A 20333-nucleotide genomic window follows, 5' to 3' on the forward strand; every position below is an offset into this window, starting at 1 on the left:
TAAAAAATCTAATGTATATATTACTTAATATGGTTTTTTATGAAATCTGAATACATTTTTTATCGTTAATTCCCACTAATTGTCACTGATCTTATTGGATGAAACATTTATAACCTTTTTTGGAATCATTTGTATTGAAATATTATAATATGGTGTGTAAACAAGGTGATCGTGCAGGTTTTTCTGTTTTGATGACGTTTATTTAAAACCATATAAAAGCGTTTACAACTGCAGCAGGACACAGAGAAAGTCGCAGGTTCACAAATAACTACTCTGTGTGTGTGTGTGTGTGTGTGTGTGTGTGTGTGTGTGTGTGTGTGTGTGTGTCAGTCACAGGCCTCTCAGGCTCCACAGGAACACCTCTCCGTGTGCAGTCGTGAAAAGATGTGCTCCTGACTGGCTGAAGCTGCATCGGTGAACCGAGTCGCTGTGGCACGTGAAGTCCTGAAAACGTCCGCTGGAGCAGTCGATCAACTTCAGAACGCGCTCTGGAACACACACACACACACACACACACACACACACACACACACACACACACACACACACAATATACACACAGTGTAATCATCCAGACAAAAAGGTTCTAAAGGCTTTGTTTCTAACAGAAAGCCAGATGTGTGTGTGTGTGTGTGTGTGTGTGTGTGTGTGTGTGTGTGTAACACATGACTCACGATACGATCCGACGGCAAGCAGGCGTCCTCTGGAGGACAGACTGAGAGACAGAGCCCAGTCAGTAAGAGACACCGTCCTCATCACCTGGAACAAATCCACATGCGTTAAACAAAACTGAAGGTGCTATTGGACAGTGTGTGTGTGTGTGTGTGTGTGTGTGTACCTGTTTCTTTTTTAGGCAATAGAAGATGAGCTCCTTCTGAGCAGCATACCCCGTGTACACCACAATCCCCCTCTCCGTGGTGCTGAACGCTGCCTGGCTGGGTGGCAAGCTCGCTGCGTCCTGATTGGTCAAAGCAAACAGACGAGTTGATTGGACAAGTTTATTGGACGTCGATCTCCTAACGGGCAAGGAAGACCTTCACCTGAGGAGGGGCGGGGGCCGGAAATGTCAGCCAATCCAGGAGCTCGCACTTGTTCTTTGTCCAATCGGCGGCCCAGACGCTGACGCGGCGGTCTGCGCTGACGGCCAGCCAGAGCTCGTCTCCCTCCAGACCGTACTCCTTATACTGCGAGATGGTTTCGATGAAATGAGCGTGTTCTCTTTAACACCACTACGCTTTATGTTTATCCCTTTCTCACCTGTTTCCCGGTGCACTCTAGAGCGTTGATCGGTGCCCCCTTGTGGTCGCCGATGATGCGGAGGGAGGCCCCCGTGGATGGGCTGCTCACCATTATGATGCCGTCTCGTCCTCCAGAAAGCAGCACCTGACCTGCAAATGCAACAACGATCAACACACCGTGTCGTACTCACCCGTGGGGTAAGAAGGTGCCTAAAGAAATACCACTGAGGTAAGTGATTAGAATGGGCTGACCGTGGAGCGAGTACTGCAGTGCGCTCACGGCGCCGCCATGAGGCTGCAGCTTGAGCTCCATCTCAGCCGACGCTACGCAGAAGATCCGCACGGAGCCGTCGCTGTAGCCTCCGGACACACGGTGGACCGCGTCGCGCTCACACACTCCTGCAGCCGGGCTCCAACACACACACTCGCAGCTCTGGAGGAAACGCGCCGCTTTATTACTGCGCTTTATATTACACAGTAACGACGCCTGCGTTCTGATTGGCTGCATGTTACCTGGTTGAGCACCTGAAACTGAACTAGCAGCTCGTTGCTAGGCAACGCCCACACTCTGACACTCCCATCCGCCCCACAAGTGACAAAGTGATGCTCGTCTGGACTACACACCACCCCGTTCACCTACACACACACACACACACACACACACACACGTGTAGATGTAATGTAAAAGTCATATCAACAACAATGATACAGACTGTGTGTGTGTGTGTGTGTGTGTGTGTGTGTGTGTGTGTGTGTGTATACACACACCTTGCTCGTATGGCCGCTGATTAAGCGTATACTGGTGTTGTCTGTCCAGTTTATGTACCACAGCGTTCCTGCAGTCGTACCCACAATGCCCATGTCCATGACATCATCGAACACTGCGCTGACCACCGTACCGTCCAGCACCATCTCCTGCTCTAGTAGCACCCGAGAGCTGCTGAAGATTTTATACTGAACTGTTAACACACACGAAGTTCTAAAAAATTATGAAATAAACCCATCATTCTTGTTTATTGTTTTATTTCATATTTGTGCTTGTTTGTTGACTTACCTACTTACGTTCCTACATACTTACTCACTTACATACTTACTCACTTACCTACTCATACACTTACCTACTTACTCACTTACCTACTTACTCACTTACCTACTTACACACTTACCTACTTACACACTTACATACTTACTCACTTACCTACTCATACACTTACCTACTTACACACTTACATACTTACTCACTTACATACTTACTCACTTACCTACTCATACACTTACCTACTCATACACTTACCTACTTACTCACTTACCTACTCATACACTTACCTACTTACACACTTACATACTTACTCACTTACCTACTCATACACTTACCTACTCATACACTTACCTACTTACTCACTTACCTACTTACTCACTTACATACTTACTCACTTACATACTTACTCACTTACATACTTACTCACTTACCTACTCATACACTTACCTACTCATACACTTACCTACTTACTCACTTACCTACTTACTCACTTACATACTTACTCACTTACCTACTCATACACTTACCTACTTACTCACTTACCTACTTACTCACTTACCTACTTACACACTTACATACTTACTCACTTACATACTTACTCACTTACCTACTCATACACTTACCTACTCATACACTTACCTACTCATACACTTACCTACTTACTCACTTACCTACTTACTCACTTACATACTTACTCACTTACCTACTCATACACTTACCTACTTACTCACTTACATACTTACTCACTTACATACTTACTCACTTACCTACTCATACACTTACCTACTCATACACTTACCTACTTACTCACTTACCTACTTACTCACTTACCTACTCATACACTTACCTACTTACTCACTTACATACTTACTCACTTACCTACTCATACACTTACCTACTTACACACTTACATACTTACACACTTACCTACTCATACACTTACCTACTTACTCACTTACCTACTTACTCACTTACCTACTCATACACTTACCTACTTACTCACTTACCTACTTACTCACTTACATACTCATACACTTACCTACTTACTCACTTACATACTTACTCACTTACCTACTCATACACTTACCTACTTACACACTTACATACTTACTCACTTACCTACTCATACACTTACCTACTTACTCAGTTACATACTTACTCACTTACCTACTCATACACTTACCTACTCATACACTTACCTACTTACACACTTACATACTTACTCACTTACCTACTCATACACTTACCTACTTACTCACTTACATACTTACACACTTACCTACTCATACACTTACCTACTTACACACTTACATACTTACTCACTTACCTACTCATACACTTACCTACTTACACACTTACCTACTCATACACTTACCTACTTACACACTTACCTACTTACACACTTACCTACTTACACACTTACCTACTTACACACTTACCTACTTACACACTTACCTACTCATACACTTACCTACTTACACACTTACATACTTACTCACTTACCTACTCATACACTTACCTACTTACTCACTTACATACTTACTCACTGACCTACTAATACACTTACCTACTTACACACTTACCTACTCATACACTTACCTACTTACTCACTTACATACTTACTCACTTACCTACTCATACACTTACCTACTTACACACTTACATACTTACTCACTTACCAACTCATACACTTACCTACTTACTCACTTACCTACTCATACACTTACCTACTTACACACTTACATACTTACTCACTTACCTACTCATACACTTATCTACTTACACACTTACATACTTACTCACTTACCTACTCATACACTTACCTACTTACACACTTACATACTTACTCACTTACCTACTCATACACTTACCTACTCACACACTTACCTACTCACACACTTACCTACTCACACACTTACCTACTTACACACTTACCTACTTACACACTTACCTACTCACTCCCTTACCTACTCACTCCCTTACCTACTTACACACTTACCTACTCACTCCCTTACCTACTTACACACTTACATACTCACTCCCTCACCTACTTACACACTTACATACTCATACACTTACCTACTCACACACTTACCTACTCACACACTTACCTACTCATACACTTACCTACTCACACACTTACCTACTCACACACTTACCTACTCACACACTTACCTACTTACACACTTACCTACTTACACACTTACCTACTTACACACTTACCTACTCATACACTTACCTACTTACACACTTACATACTCACTCCCTTACCTACTTACACACTTACATACTCACTCCCTTACCTACTTACACACTTACATACTCACTCCCTCACCTACTTACACACTTACATACTCACACACTTACCTACTAATACACTTACCTACTTACACACTTACCTACTTACACACTTACATACTTACTCACTTACCTACTTACACACTTACATACTCACTCCCTCACCTACTTACACACTTACATACTCACACACTTACCTACTTATACACTTACCTACTTACACACTTACCTACTTACACACTTACCTACTTACTCACTTACCTACTTACAGACTTACCTACTCATACACTTACCTACTCACACACTTACCTACTCACACACTTACCTACTCACACACTTACCTACTCACTCCCTTACCTACTTACACTTACCTACTCACTCCCTTACCTACTCACTCCCTTACCTACTTACACACTTACATACTCACTCCCTTACCTACTTACACACTTACATACTCACTCCCTTACCTACTTACACACTTACATACTCACACACTTACCTACTTATACACTTACCTACTTACACACTTACCTACTTACACACTTACCTACTTACACACTTACCTACTTACACACTTACCTACTTACACACTTACCTACTTACACACTTACCTACTTACACACTTACCTACTCACTCCCTTACCTACTTACACACTTACATACTCACTCCCTTACCTACTTACACACTTACCTACTTATACACTTACATACTCACTCCCTTACCTACTTACACACTTACATACTTACACACTTACATACTCACTCCCTTACATACCCACTCCCTCACCTACTTATACACTTACATACTCACTCCCTCACCTACTTATACACTTACATACTCACTCCCTTACCTACTTACACACTTACATACTCACTCCCTTACCTACTTACACACTTACATACTCACTCCCTTACCTACTTACACACTTACCTACTTATACACTTACATACTCACTCCCTTACATACTCACTCCCTCACCTACTTACACACTTACCTACTCACTCCCTTACCTACTTACACACTTACATACTCACTCCCTTACCTACTTACACACTTACCTACTTATACACTTACATACTCACTCCCTTACACACTCACTCCCTCACCTACTTACACACTTACATACTCACTCCCTTACCTACTTACACACTTACATACTCACTCTCTTACCTACTTACACACTTACTTACTCACTCCCTTACCTACTTATACACTTACATACTCACTCCCTTACCTACTTACACACTTTTACATACTCACTCCCTTACCTACTTACACACTTACCTACTTATACACTTACCTACTTATACACTTACCTACTCACTCCCTTACCTACTTACACACTTACATACTCACTCCCTTACCTACTTACACACTTACCTACTTATACACTTACCTACTTACACACTTACATACTCACTCCCTTACCTACTTACACACTTACCTACTTATACACTTACCTACTTATACACTTACATACTCACTCCCTTACCTACTTACACACTTACATACTCACTCCCTTACCTACTTACACACTTACATACTCATACACTTACCTACTCACACACTTACCTACTCACACACTTACCTACTCATACACTTACCTACTCACACACTTACCTACTCACACACTTACCTACTCACACACTTACCTACTTACACACTTACCTACTTACACACTTACCTACTTACACACTTACCTACTCATACACTTACCTACTTACACACTTACATACTCACTCCCTTACCTACTTACACACTTACATACTCACTCCCTTACCTACTTACACACTTACATACTCACTCCCTCACCTACTTACACACTTACATACTCACACACTTACCTACTAATACACTTACCTACTTACACACTTACCTACTTACACACTTACATACTTACTCACTTACCTACTTACACACTTACATACTCACTCCCTCACCTACTTACACACTTACATACTCACACACTTACCTACTTATACACTTACCTACTTACACACTTACCTACTTACACACTTACCTACTTACTCACTTACCTACTTACAGACTTACCTACTCATACACTTACCTACTCACACACTTACCTACTTATACACTTACCTACTCACACACTTACCTACTCACTCCCTTACCTACTTACACTTACCTACTCACTCCCTTACCTACTCACTCCCTTACCTACTTACACACTTACATACTCACTCCCTTACCTACTTACACACTTACATACTCACTCCCTTACCTACTTACACACTTACATACTCACACACTTACCTACTTATACACTTACCTACTTACACACTTACCTACTTACACACTTACCTACTTACACACTTACCTACTTACACACTTACCTACTTACACACTTACCTACTTACACACTTACCTACTTACACACTTACCTACTCACTCCCTTACCTACTTACACACTTACATACTCACTCCCTTACCTACTTACACACTTACCTACTTATACACTTACATACTCACTCCCTTACCTACTTACACACTTACATACTTACACACTTACATACTCACTCCCTTACATACCCACTCCCTCACCTACTTATACACTTACATACTCACTCCCTCACCTACTTATACACTTACATACTCACTCCCTTACCTACTTACACACTTACATACTCACTCCCTTACCTACTTACACACTTACATACTCACTCCCTTACCTACTTACACACTTACCTACTTATACACTTACATACTCACTCCCTTACATACTCACTCCCTCACCTACTTACACACTTACCTACTCACTCCCTTACCTACTTACACACTTACATACTCACTCCCTTACCTACTTACACACTTACCTACTTATACACTTACATACTCACTCCCTTACACACTCACTCCCTCACCTACTTACACACTTACATACTCACTCCCTTACCTACTTACACACTTACATACTCACTCTCTTACCTACTTACACACTTACTTACTCACTCCCTTACCTACTTATACACTTACATACTCACTCCCCTACCTACTTACACACTTTTACATACTCACTCCCTTACCTACTTACACACTTACCTACTTATACACTTACCTACTTATACACTTACCTACTCACTCCCTTACCTACTTACACACTTACATACTCACTCCCTTACCTACTTACACACTTACCTACTTATACACTTACCTACTTACACACTTACATACTCACTCCCTTACCTACTTACACACTTACCTACTTATACACTTACCTACTTATACACTTACATACTCACTCCCTTACCTACTTACACACTTACATACTCACTCCCTTACCTACTTACACACTTACATACTCACTCCCTTACCTACTTACACACTTACCTACTTATACACTTACCTACTTATACACTTACATACTCACTCCCTTACCTACTTATACACTTACATACTCACTCCCTTACCTACTTACACACTTACCTACTTATACACTTACCTACTTATACACTTACATACTCACTCCCTTACATACTTACACACTTACATACTCACTCCCTCACCTACTTACACACTTACATACTCACTCCCTTACCTACTTACACACTTACATACTCACTCCCTTACCTACACACACACTTACATACTCACTCCCTTACCTACTTATACACTTACCTACTTACTCCCTTACCTACTCACTCCCTTACCTACTTACACACTTACATACTCACTCCCTTACCTACTTATACACTTACCTACTTATACACTTACCTACTTACTCCCTTACCTACTCACTCCCTTACCTACTTACACACTTACATACTCACTCCCTTACCTACTTACACACTTACATACTCACTCCCTTACCTACTTACACACTTACCTACTTATACACTTACCTACTTACTCCCTTACCTACTTACTCCCTTACCTACTTACACACTTACATACTCACTCCCTTACCTACTTACACACTTACCTACTTATACACTTACCTACTTACTCCCTTACCTACTTACACACTTACCTACTTATACACTTACATACTCACTCCCTTACCTACTTACACACTTACCTACTTATACACTTACCTACTCACTTCCTTACCTACTTACACACTTACATACTCACTCCCTTACCTACTTACACACTTACATACTCACTCCCTTACCTACTTACACACTTACATACTCACTCCCTTACATACTCACTCCCTCACCTACTTATACACTTACATACTCACTCCCTTACCTACTCACTCCCTTACCTACTCACTCCCTTACCTACTCACTCCCTTACCTACTCACTCCCTTACCTACTTACTCCCTTACCTACTTACACACTTACATACTCACTCCCTTACCTACTTACACACTTACATACTCACTCCCTTACCTACTTACACACTTACATACTCACTCCCTTACCTACTCACTCCCTTACCTACTCACTCCCTTACCTACTCACTCCCTTACCTACTCACTCCCTTACCTACTTACACACTTACCTACTTACACACTTACCTACTTACACACTTACCTACTTACACACTTACCTACTTACACACTTACCTACTCACTCCCTTACCTACTTACACACTTACCTACTCACTCCCTTACCTACTTACACACTTACATACTCACTCCCTTACCTACTTACACACTTACCTACTCACTCCCTTACCTACTTACACACTTACATACTCACTCCCTTACCTACTTACACACTTACATACTCACTCCCTTACCTACTCACACACTTACATACTCACTCCCTTACCTACTCACTCCCTCACCTACTTACACACTTACCTACTCACTCCCTTACCTACTTACACACTTACCTACTTATACACTTACCTACTTACTCCCTTACCTACTTACTCCCTTACCTACTTATACACTTACCTACTTATACACTTACCTACTTATACACTTACCTACTCACTCACTTACCTACTCACTCCCTTACCTACTCACTCCCTTACCTACTCACTCCCTTACCTACTTACTCCCTTACCTACTTACTCCCTTACCTAGTTACTCCCTTACCTACTTACTCCCTTACCTACTTACTCCCTTACCTACTTACTCCCTTACCTACTTACTCCCTTACCTACTTACTCCCTTACCTACTTACTCCCTTACCTACTTACACACTTACCTACTTACACACTTACCTACTTACACACTTACCTACTTACACACTTACCTACTTACACACTTACCTACTTACTCCCTTACCTACTTACTCCATTACCTACTTACTCCATTACCTACTTACTCACTTACCTACTTACACACTTACCTACTTACTCACTTACATACTTACTCCCTTACCTACTTACACACTTACCTACTTACACACTTACCTACTTACACACTTACCTACTTACTCACTTACCTACTTACTCACTTACATACTTACTCCCTTACCTACTTACACACTTACCTACTTACACACTTACCTACTTACACACTTACCTACTTACACACTTACCTACTTACACACATACACTTACATACTTATCTTACCTACTTAATTACTTACTCACCTATTAATTACCTTCTTAACTATCAATATTCATTCATACTTATTCACTTAATTACTTACCCATTTCATTTCCTACTTACTTATCTATTAACTTACATTCTAACCTACTTACTGGCCTACTTATGTATTTTCTTACTTACCTACTTACCAACTCTATCTATCTAACTACTTTGAACTTACCGTTCCTGGGTGCTGGTCCTGAGGTTTGAAGGTCTGAGACTCTGCACCTCAGCCACTGCCCAGAGTTTTACCTTCTTACTGTTACTGCCAGTGAGCAGCCTGTTACCACGACACACCAGCACACCTACACACAAACACACGCCAGCCTGAGCGATCACGTCGGAACGCACTGCTGACGTCCACATGAAGACACGGAGGAGAAGTTTCTCTTACCAATTTCACCATCATCAGCCTCCCAGGTCATGAAGCAGCGGTGTGTGCTGCAGTCCCACACGCACACGCGCCCGCTGTTCGTTCCGGTGTACAAGATGAAGTTAGCGTTGTAACACAGCGACGTGACCTCGGCCTCGCCGATCTCCTCGGGCAAACCCGCGGCTCGGACCTAGACGGAGACGCACTACTGTTATATGATCTCGGTGAAGGAGACATGGCCTCGGTGCTCGTCAGTGCATGCGAACCTGTAGCTCCGCCCCACGGCCGTGTGTATGTAGATAGCAGAAAAAGACGGTGCTGGAGCCGACGTAGGCCAGCTGAGCGGCACTGCTGGGGCAGAACGCCGCCTCGTGCAGGGGCACACCGGCGCTGACCGAACCCACAAGCTCAAAAGAGTGCGTGCTCCACAGCGCCACGGTCGACTCCTCGAAACCTCCTGCACACACCACGTTCGGGCTCATTAAATCCGAGGAACTCCTCGCTACTACGACTACCGATTCAATACCGAGGTCACGTGACCCACCTACGGACAGGAAGTAGAGGTCGTCTCTGGAGAACGCCAGACTCTGCACCGTTCCCTTGTGGTACAGAATGCTATTTCTGCGCGAGCCGTCTCGAACGTTCCATATGCAAATGAGGCTCTTGGAAGACGCTCCACCTCCAGACGCAGACGCCACTGTCTGGATCGGAAACATCATGTGTTTTTTTTTTTTTTATCTTTATCAAACTGCCATCATTATTTATGTGTATCTGTGAACGTCGGCGCTGCTTCCCGCACCTGTGCGTCATGCGTCGCGGCCAGTGTGGAGATTTCTTCGCTGTGGCCGAGCCAGTGTCTCTGAGAACCGTTGTGGAGGTTCTCCACCACCACCACACACCCACAGGAGTACACGAAGAGACCTGCAAGAAACACACGCCGCGTTCTGCATAAACACTCACGCTAACAAACTCCACACGGCTTCTTTAGCGACAAATTCGCTCACCTGTATCTGGATTCCAGACCATGTTGCTCCGCCCATTTCCATTGTAACCAATCACAGCCTTGAGGCTCAGGCTTTCTTGTCCAAGAGGAGGAGTTACAGCACTCTGAAAGAGGACAGGATGAGGAAGTGAGCAAGTGGGTGAGGCAGTGAATCAGTGCAGTCAGGGAATCAGTGAGTCAATGAGCCAAAGAGTGAGTCAGTAAATTAGTGAATCTACAAGTGAGTCAGTCAAGGAATCAGTAAGCGAGTGAATCAAAGATCGAGTCAGTGAATCAGTGAGTCAGGAAATAAATAGGGCAGTGATTGATGAAAATTAGTGAGTTAATAAACCAATGAGTAAGTCATTAAGTGATTCAGAGTGTGAGCCAGTGAGCGAGTCGGAGTGTGAGCTATCTTATGGAGATAACTACAGCGGTGAACGTGTACCGGGTCGGGTCCAGACGTCGTGTAGCGAGGTGTAAAATGTTTGTAGCAGTCTGGACGACTTGGCTTCTTCACCACTCTGTTTTCCTCCACTGCGTTCCGGTCGACGGAAGCAGTTACCAGATTCGCAGGGTCGCCCCTTTCCGTGACTCGCAGAAAGGAGGCGTGTCTAGCGGCAGGGGGCCGCTTGGGTTGCCCATCTGCATCGTAATCACCGACTGAGAGGAAGGACGAGTCTGTTGCGAAAAAGACACGGTACGTAATGTGACGACACACACACAGCTAGCGAGGGGATGGCAGCAGCCCACTTACCCTCGCGCTCTGGCTGCTCTCCAACAGCCTTGTTTAAGACGGGTGGAGGTGAGGAGGGACGAGGCACGGCCTGTCGAGGCATCCCGCTGGACGACCGTCTGTTTGATTGCGTCTCGAGGGGTCTCACAGGTGCTAAAGGAATCGAAAAGATCTGTGTATACGATTGAACAACAAACAAAACATTTTGCATCGAAATTGTGCTGAATACATACCTGCTTTAGGAGGCGAGATCTTCCTTGATTTCCCTTTGGATCCTGGTGACCTGTGAAAAACGAGCAATACGATAAATATTATGATGATAATGAGGATAAAGAACGATGGAGGGAACTTACCCAGTCGCTTCCCGCGGATAACCCAGGAAATCCCAGAAAAAAATGGCGTCTCCCACTGAAACCACGCCCATCTGGTCAGGGGTGAAGCTCACCTGTCTGATGGGCTCAGAGTGACCTATAAAAACCTGTAACACACACATCCGTTTTACATTCTTATAAATTCCTTTCTGCCAAAACAAGGACACGCAAACACACACCTGCGACTTGATGTCCAGTTTCATGTCGTAGTCCCAGACCTTCACTGCATGGTGTCCGGCCGTGAGCAGGTAGCGCCCGTCTTCGCTGACAGATAAAGAAGTGCACCGGTCCTTGTGCACGTGTGAAACCTGTGTACAGAAAAAAGGACAATAGCGAGAAAAACTCGAGGTATTTTCCGCACTTGGTATCGACGAGCATCACAATTCTCTGACCTCTCTCAGCAGCCGTCCCGTGTTACCGCTGATCCACAGGATCTTATTAGCCGAAGTTGTGACAAGCAGGTGGGACAGGTGGGACGGCGAAAAACGCACTTTTAACGCCGAGTCCAGGGTGACGCTCTGGACGTCGAGCACGCTCACGTCCACGCGTAGCAACTGCGATGTAATAATACAAATGAATATACGCTTATTGGACCCCTAAAACGGATAAGGGGACGAGTACCTCGTCGAGAGAGCGCGCATCCGTGACGGTTACGGTGTGTTCTGTGGGGCCGACAAACGCCAGGCGTTTACTATCCGGACTCACGGCCAAAGCGTCCGGGCCTCGATCCGAACCTCGGACGACCATGTTACCTGAAGGACACTTGCATTAGAGACGTTAGCGGTAGCCATTGTTAAACACGGAAAACTTACAGAGACTGACCTTGCACGCGGAGAACGTTGTATTCCGGCTGGGAGGCGCTATAGAGCGCGAGGTACCCCCGAGAGCCAGCACTGTACAGGTATTCACCAGACGGGGCAAACGCCAGGCCCACCACCTCGCCCCGGTGCTGTCTGGAAGAAAAAAAAAGGTGTGTGCGTGCATGCTAGGCATGTCCCCGTAATGCTCCTGCGTGTGAAATGTGTGTGTATAGTGTATGTACTTGTGCTCTGCTAGTAAGTTGGAAGTCGGGATGTCGAACACTCTGACGGTCCCAGAACTGGAACCGCAGGCAAAGACCTGAGTCCTGGGATGGAATGCAACCGAAGACGGCGTGTCGTTGCAATCGTCAGAGACAAAATCGTACATCTAGAACGAGAAAATTCCAACAGCTAGAACGTTCGCTTCCAAATGTTATTTTTTGGTGCAATAAATCCATGGACCCCAACCTGCTGAGACGAGTCTGCGTCCCAGATGCGGACGGTGCCGTCGCGAGACGCCGTGGTTACCCGGCGCCGGGACGCGTCTACGCTGAACCCCAGGACCGAGTCTATGTGGGACCTCATCAGCGTCCGGTAAGCGCGACTTTTCACATCCAGGTAGCCCAGGTTTCCTGATGTCGTTGCCGCCAGGACGCTCAAACCATCAGACGAGACACAGACAAGGCTAACCGGGCCTTCATGTTCTACACACACACACACAAACGTGACTGAAAGGTTTATTTTATACAAAATAAATGATTCTAAAAACTGGTACCGACCCGCTTCGAGCAAAACGGAGGAAAAATCGGGGGGCCAGAGACGCAGGAAGCCGTCGTTCGATCCAGTCGCACAAAACGCGCTGCACACGCTGATACTGTTCACTGCGATACCTGGTCCTACTCTCACACACACACACACACACACACACACACACACACACACACACACACACACACACACACACACACGTATAAACCTCTTATAAACACTATGTAATAACGTTCCCTTGATGTATAAGGTGGTATCAAAAAACTTAAGAAAATCGTAAGTCAGTGTGCCAAAAGACATCGTCCTGTGTACATTCTGACCACGTGTGCACCCTGTTAACCATCTCTCCTCACACGTGAGTTTCCTCACCAGGAACGACGCGATCTCACTTTTGCTCCCACCCTACTTTGCCCTCTTCCCCAGAGATAAAGAGCCGGCAACGTTAGTCTCAGAACGTTGATACCACCTCGTATTCTACCCCTCGACTGTCTCACCCGTCCCAAAAGTCTGCTTCTCTCTGCGGTGGGCGTGGCTTTGTGACGATTGGAGTATCCTCCTGATGTTCTGAATCGTCACTGTGGCGTAGTCGATCTCCAGGATGTGGCCGCTGCGGCTGCTGACGAAGCTGCAAAAACGAGCACAATTATAAAAAAACATACTAAATGTGTGTGTGTACATATAGTAGGTGTGTGTGTGTGTGTGTGTGTGTGTGTGTGTGTGTGTGTGTCCTGACAGGGTGCGCTCGTCTGGCCGGCGTCCTGGGGCGTGTCCGGAGTCGTGTCCTGACTCGAAGGCGAGGTCGGTGAACTCCAGGCCGTGATACTGTCCGAGGTCAACGGGGCACGAGCACAACGAGCGTCCGCGCACGCGCCACAAGCGCACGTTGCCCGTGCCGCACGATACCATGCTGCGCGACACAAAACACACACGTGAACGTGTTCACACAAACGTACGTATCGCATTGGAGGCATTTTCGGAAGGAGTCTCCATTGCCAGTGCATTTAGGGTGTGTGTGTGTGTACCGTGTGTCTTCAAAAAACGCTATCTTCATGGTCTGGATGTCGACGTCTGTGTGAGCTTTAGCCAGAACCGTGACGAAGCCACCTTTGAGAACGTGCTGTGTGTCCCACACCACAACCGTCTACACACACACACACACACAAAATGCATATATAATATACACGGTAGTGGCAAAAGTATTGGGACACCGGGGTGCCCACATATTTTTGACTGCACGTGAACGTTACGGCACTCACAGTTTTGTTATGGCCGTCTCTGCCGACTCCGCACAGGACCCTGCCGCTACAGGACAAGCTGGACACACGGGACCATGTTCAGTCAAATACCCGCAACTACCCTGTGTGTACGTGTGTGTGTGTGTGAGTGAGAGAGAGTACCTGAGTGAATGCAGTGAGTGTGTGTGTGTTTTGATAACGGTTAGCGCCTCTCCCGTGCTGTAACTCCAGAGCCGGAGCAGGCAGTGTGTCCCCGTCTGAGCCGACGCCAACAGAGACGAGCCGGAGTCCAGAGCCAAAGCCGACACCTGACACACACACACACACACATCAGCCGACTGTCAGATCTGTCACATGTTTAATCAAGTGTGTGTGTGTGTGTGTGTGTGTGTGTGTGTGTGTGGGGCGTTTCACACTTTGTCGGTGTGTCCGATAAAAAAGCGCTGTTGGCCAGACGACACATTCATACTGATGATGATGGCGTGACACGGATACACCACGTCCTCTCCATCACGAGCCCACATCACCTGAGAGAGAGAGAGAGAGAGAGAGAGAGAGAGAGAGAGAGAGAGAGAGAGAGAGGGAGGAGGAGTGGACTGATTAAATGATAAAATATCTAAAATTCGGTTGCACACAATTTATATTATAATAATAATAATAATAATAATAAACTGTATTCATTAAAAATGGCAACAATTTTAGGTTTTGCATTTTATATACACACACACACACAAACACACACATATCATACATACATATATATGAGTGTTCGAGTTTGTGTGTGTGTGTGTGTGTGGTCTCACTCACATGTCTCACCGTTGCTCCACCAAAACCAATGATTCTGCTCAGCTTTAATATAGGGTCTGGGTGCAGCATCTGTGTTTCCGTGCGTCTCTCACACTGCTGCTTCGCTGCTTTGGTTGAAGGCAAAGGAAGAGGACGAGGAAGATCTGCGATGACCACCTGAACACACAACACACCTGTTATAAACACACACACACACACACACACACAGACACACACACACGGGTCACTCACTTCCACTTCATCGCTGTCTGTTGAACGTGCGCTCTCATCCTCGTTCACGTCCTCGCCCTCATAGTGGGCGTACACATGCACGCTGTCCCCATCATCACACACGACCCTGCCCTCCTCCTGCTCCTCGTCCTCCTCCTCCACGCTCGGTGACCTGCGACCTGTGGATCCGAAGCTGTCTACGTCTCCAGGGGGCGCTGGGGCGAGCTCGGGTAGACTTGAGGTATGCGGCAGGGACCCATGCTTAGCACGCTTCTCATACGAACACGCACGATTCAGACTCAGTTCCCAGAAAGATTAGATTAGATTAGATTAGATTAGACAGACAGACAGACAGACAGACAGAAAAAGACTCACAGGTTTGAGTGCAGTGATCTGCTGAATGAGGGAATCGCAGTCCTGCACTGGATTACTGATGGCCACCCCGACGTTTTTCTCTTGATATGGACTTTTGTCATCCAGTGTTTCATCTACAGAAGTGTGTGTGTGAGAGAGAAAGGGCGGGGGGGGGGGGGGGGGGGTGTATTCGAGCGAGAAGAGTAAACCTGAATTTGCTTCCAATCAAGTCCAATCAAGCGATGAAATGTGTGTGCTTTAACTCTCACGTGGATTCGAGGTTTGAGCGCTCTGCTCTTTCTGTATGAAGTTGAACGGCGTCTTCGCACCGTCGGACGGGAACCTGCATACAAAAAAAAACAAACAAAAAAAAACACCACACACGTGGCATATGTGGTGCGTTTCGCACAAATAGTATAAACAACACAGTTCCAAGTGCTGCACGTGTACCTGATGTAGTCGTAAAGCTGATGCCAGCTGCTGCCTTTTGGCACAGGAAGGCACATGTCTCTGGGCATCGGGGCTGTGCCCTCGGGCAGCACTACGCCCGCCTGCCGGACCTCCGAAAACGTCAGTCCTGCACTCACATAGCATGGGTCGCATGAGTAAAACAATAACCAAACACTGCATCGCCTCATATATGAGTTTAAACGTGAATATGAGCGTGTACCGGGGTCTAGCAACAGGTCGCTGGTGACCAAGTTTTTGACCGCAATGTTGGCGCACAGTTTGACGCTCTTCAAGTGGCTGTGCGTTCGGTTCAGGTAGACAGAAAGCACGTAACGCAGGTCCATCGTCAGGCACGTCCAGCGCACACCCACCGGGGCTGGACCGGCCAGACCTTACACACAGACCGCAATGTTAGGCACTGCAGATCCATCATCAGCAGGATATGACTGTGTAACATTTTTGGTGAGCCAGCAAGGAGCAAATACTGAACATCAGCTTTAAAGGAACTAAAAACCCATGCAATTTATATCTGTGTCTAACTGTCTGACTGTGGGTGAGCCAGAGTGGAGTCTTCATAGCAACACACCCAAGAATGACATGATCTCTGATTGGATTTGTGGCGAGCCGGCCAGAAGTAAACACAGTAAAATGGCCTATGTGACAGCATAGCATACATTTGGCCTCGTAGGATGTTCTCCACATTACTATCTTTGTGTACCATTTCCAGCAAGCCAGCAGAAGTAAGACTTAAACCTCTTCCAGCATGACAGCGTTCCTGTATATTATATATGCTGTACCCTCTTTGGAGGTCTTGGCTGTAGTCTCATACACTGAACCAGGCGCAGCTGAACACACGAAGGGGAACTGCAGCCATGTCGCTGTGGATTTGAACTCCTTGAACATGTTCGAGAACGACACACGGATCACACGGCCCTCCTGAGAGAAAAAAAAAGAAACGATGGGAGAAAAAGAAAGAATACAGAAACAACTGAAAAATACTTTACCCATCAGATCACGTCTGGTCTCTGACCTCAGCAGCCACGTCTAAGTGCACTACAAAGTGTTTATTGGGACAGGGCCTGAACAGCAGGTACAGGTAGCGTCCCGTCAGGCCCAGAGACTGACTGCTGGATTTGGGAATCAAGATGTAGTTAGTGGCCGGGATCGAACCTCGGATGCGGAACACGGTGCACTTGATGGTCTTGTCCTACGGTGACAAGGGAAAAGAGGTGGAGCTTAGTGACTCGAGATCATGAATCACCGCGATAAACAGGGGATTTGTGTATATTACAATATCTGTCTATCTATCTATTTCTCTCTTTTGCTCTCTATCTATACATCTCTTTCTCCTTCTTCCCTCTCTCGCTGTGGATTTTTCTTTCACACTCATTTATCCATCCATCCATCCATCCATCTTTCTCTTTCTTCCCTCTCTTGCTGTGGAGTTCTCTATTTGACATTCATTACCTATCTATCTATCCATCCATCCATCCATCCATCCAGGTACCGGTACCACGACCCTGATGGTTGACGCCCCCTCACGTTGATTATAGTAAAATCACAATGCGATTTTTATTTTCTTCTTCTTCTTTTTTTTTTTATTTTTACCATATACGTTGTGACGTCTCCTTCTTTGCCGGCCTTCCTCCATTCGTCCAGCTTCACGTGCTTGAATACGTTGACATACGGATGCTGCCACACTGGAGAAAGGGATTTAATTCAAATGAAATGTTACATTTGGACTGTTTTGCTTTCATTCGTATCACAAATAAATACAGAAATCAGATTAACATGGCAGAGGTAGAGCTGCATCTTCCTGGAGACAACAGGAAAAGAACGTCTGGTTTTATTTGGTCGTTGTTTTTTGCACGTTTTTCAAAGGGCCATGAGTTCGAAGTCAAAAGGCACTTTATGAACTAAATTTATTTGCTGTCTGTCTGAACCAAAGAATTAAAAGCGAACTATTTGTACCATATGGAATTGCTTAGGATTTTGTTTCCCCCATTGAATCGCACTCTGTTGATTCGAATGGAAACCGTATCGGTAGCTGCTTCATATGTATCGCATGTATGATATCGCAGGTTACGTATCGAATCGCATCAGCTTCAGTTATGGAGATGCGCATCCACAATATAGACGTTTTGGCTCGCGTTTCATCACTGTAATCAGTTTCATCCTAAAGATGACCTCCAGTGTGTGTGAGACTCACCTTTAGAAGCCATCACTGATCCTTCATCACCTTCTCCTGCTGCTCTACACAATAAATCATCTCAGCTTCAAAAATGCACCATCAATGACGCCCATTTCCCCCTTTAACCCAGTTTAAATCCCTTCAGGACTCATTTCCACAACGCAAATTGTTGTTCCAACAACTTCAAGACCACTTGAAAGGTTGTTTACAGTCGTCAAGCTCACAATAAAACTCAACTTCTCCCGCTGCAGCGGCCGCCACTTGCCGCGGGGTGGTGACGTCATGACGTGCACATAAACCCGGAAGCGTCCTTTCGCTGAAATGTAGTCCATCGTCATGGGTAATGTAGTAAAAAATAAAAAAATATATAAAATAACAGTTAAATTACTGAAATCAGTGCGACAAGCTTGGATTGGTAAATAAATATTCCTAAGTAATAATATAAACATGGTTTTCTTTTATTAATTTCTTTTTTATTGTTTAATGATCAAAACATAACAAACAAACCGAAATTACACTTTTAAAAAAATCACAGCTTCATTTTTATTTGGTTATGGTAAAAACAAATGCTGAAATTGAAATAATAATAATAATAATAATAATAATAATAATAATAATAATAATAATTAACAAACTATATATTTATTGTTAAAAGGTCATACAGTATATACCAGGGGGGGTCTTCAGGTCTTTCAGGTCGAGGACCCCTTAGTCGATAGAGACATGGGGGCAGGGTGATGCAAAATGTGTCAAACATCTTCACTGATATTAATAGAAACCAATCGCTAGTTATATTATGTTAACAATTAGAATTATGTTGTTGTTGTATGTGCATCAATTTCCGTATATTTTCATACATTCACATGAACTCTAGCTTTAAATTTAATAGAAGTTCAACGCAATAATTATAATATTTTTGCACTAATTCCTTTTCTTTGATGTTTTTACCCATGTTTTTTTTTTTTTT

The 20333-nt window shown here is 44.7% G+C and overlaps 1 protein-coding gene across 4 annotated transcripts; it reads right to left on the bottom strand.

Moving 5' to 3' along the window:
* Positions 1-178: 178 nt before the first annotated feature.
* On the bottom strand, positions 179-19662 carry wdr90 (WD repeat domain 90). 4 transcript variants are annotated; one of them, XM_083541352.1, is made up of 41 exons: positions 19385-19662; positions 18784-18875; positions 18206-18382; positions 17973-18111; positions 17396-17566; positions 17176-17302; positions 16995-17068; positions 16747-16859; positions 16393-16641; positions 16162-16317; positions 15771-15881; positions 15517-15662; positions 15376-15433; positions 15142-15260; positions 14853-15026; positions 14614-14744; positions 14131-14247; positions 13820-14055; positions 13594-13739; positions 13374-13504; positions 13173-13303; positions 12944-13105; positions 12731-12859; positions 12534-12658; positions 12414-12463; positions 12202-12333; positions 11893-12107; positions 11467-11569; positions 11262-11383; positions 11007-11163; positions 10729-10919; positions 10484-10652; positions 10271-10394; positions 2007-2178; positions 1752-1874; positions 1491-1671; positions 1258-1388; positions 1041-1184; positions 839-958; positions 675-759; positions 179-488 (listed from the first exon to the last, which is right to left on the bottom strand). In XM_083541352.1, exons 1-41 carry the CDS (start codon positions 19395-19397, stop codon positions 331-333), a joined length of 5604 nt encoding a protein of 1867 aa, XP_083397478.1. In that variant the 5' UTR covers positions 19398-19662; the 3' UTR covers positions 179-330. The 4 variants fall into 4 exon arrangements, with proteins under 4 accessions (XP_083397478.1, XP_083397477.1, XP_083397476.1 ...); XM_083541351.1 differs by having other exon boundaries at positions 2007-2175; positions 11893-12125; XM_083541350.1 differs by having other exon boundaries at positions 11893-12125.
* Between the last annotated feature and the right edge of the window lie 671 nt (positions 19663-20333).

Source organism: Silurus aristotelis, assembly GCF_946808225.1.
Source record: "Silurus aristotelis genome assembly, chromosome: 1".
In the NCBI taxonomy this organism is placed as follows: domain Eukaryota; kingdom Metazoa; phylum Chordata; class Actinopteri; order Siluriformes; family Siluridae; genus Silurus; species Silurus aristotelis.

What these genes read in the sequence shown, in the direction of transcription:
- wdr90 (XM_083541350.1), bottom strand. An exon ending in CGCTCAAACCTCGAATCCAC is followed by an intron (nt 16,860 to 16,994) that starts GTGAGAGTTAAA and finishes ACACTTCTGTAG; the next exon opens with ATGAAACACTGGATGACAAA. An exon ending in CAACGTTCTCCGCGTGCAAG is followed by an intron (nt 13,304 to 13,373) that starts GTCAGTCTCTGT and finishes AGTGTCCTTCAG; the next exon opens with GTAACATGGTCGTCCGAGGT.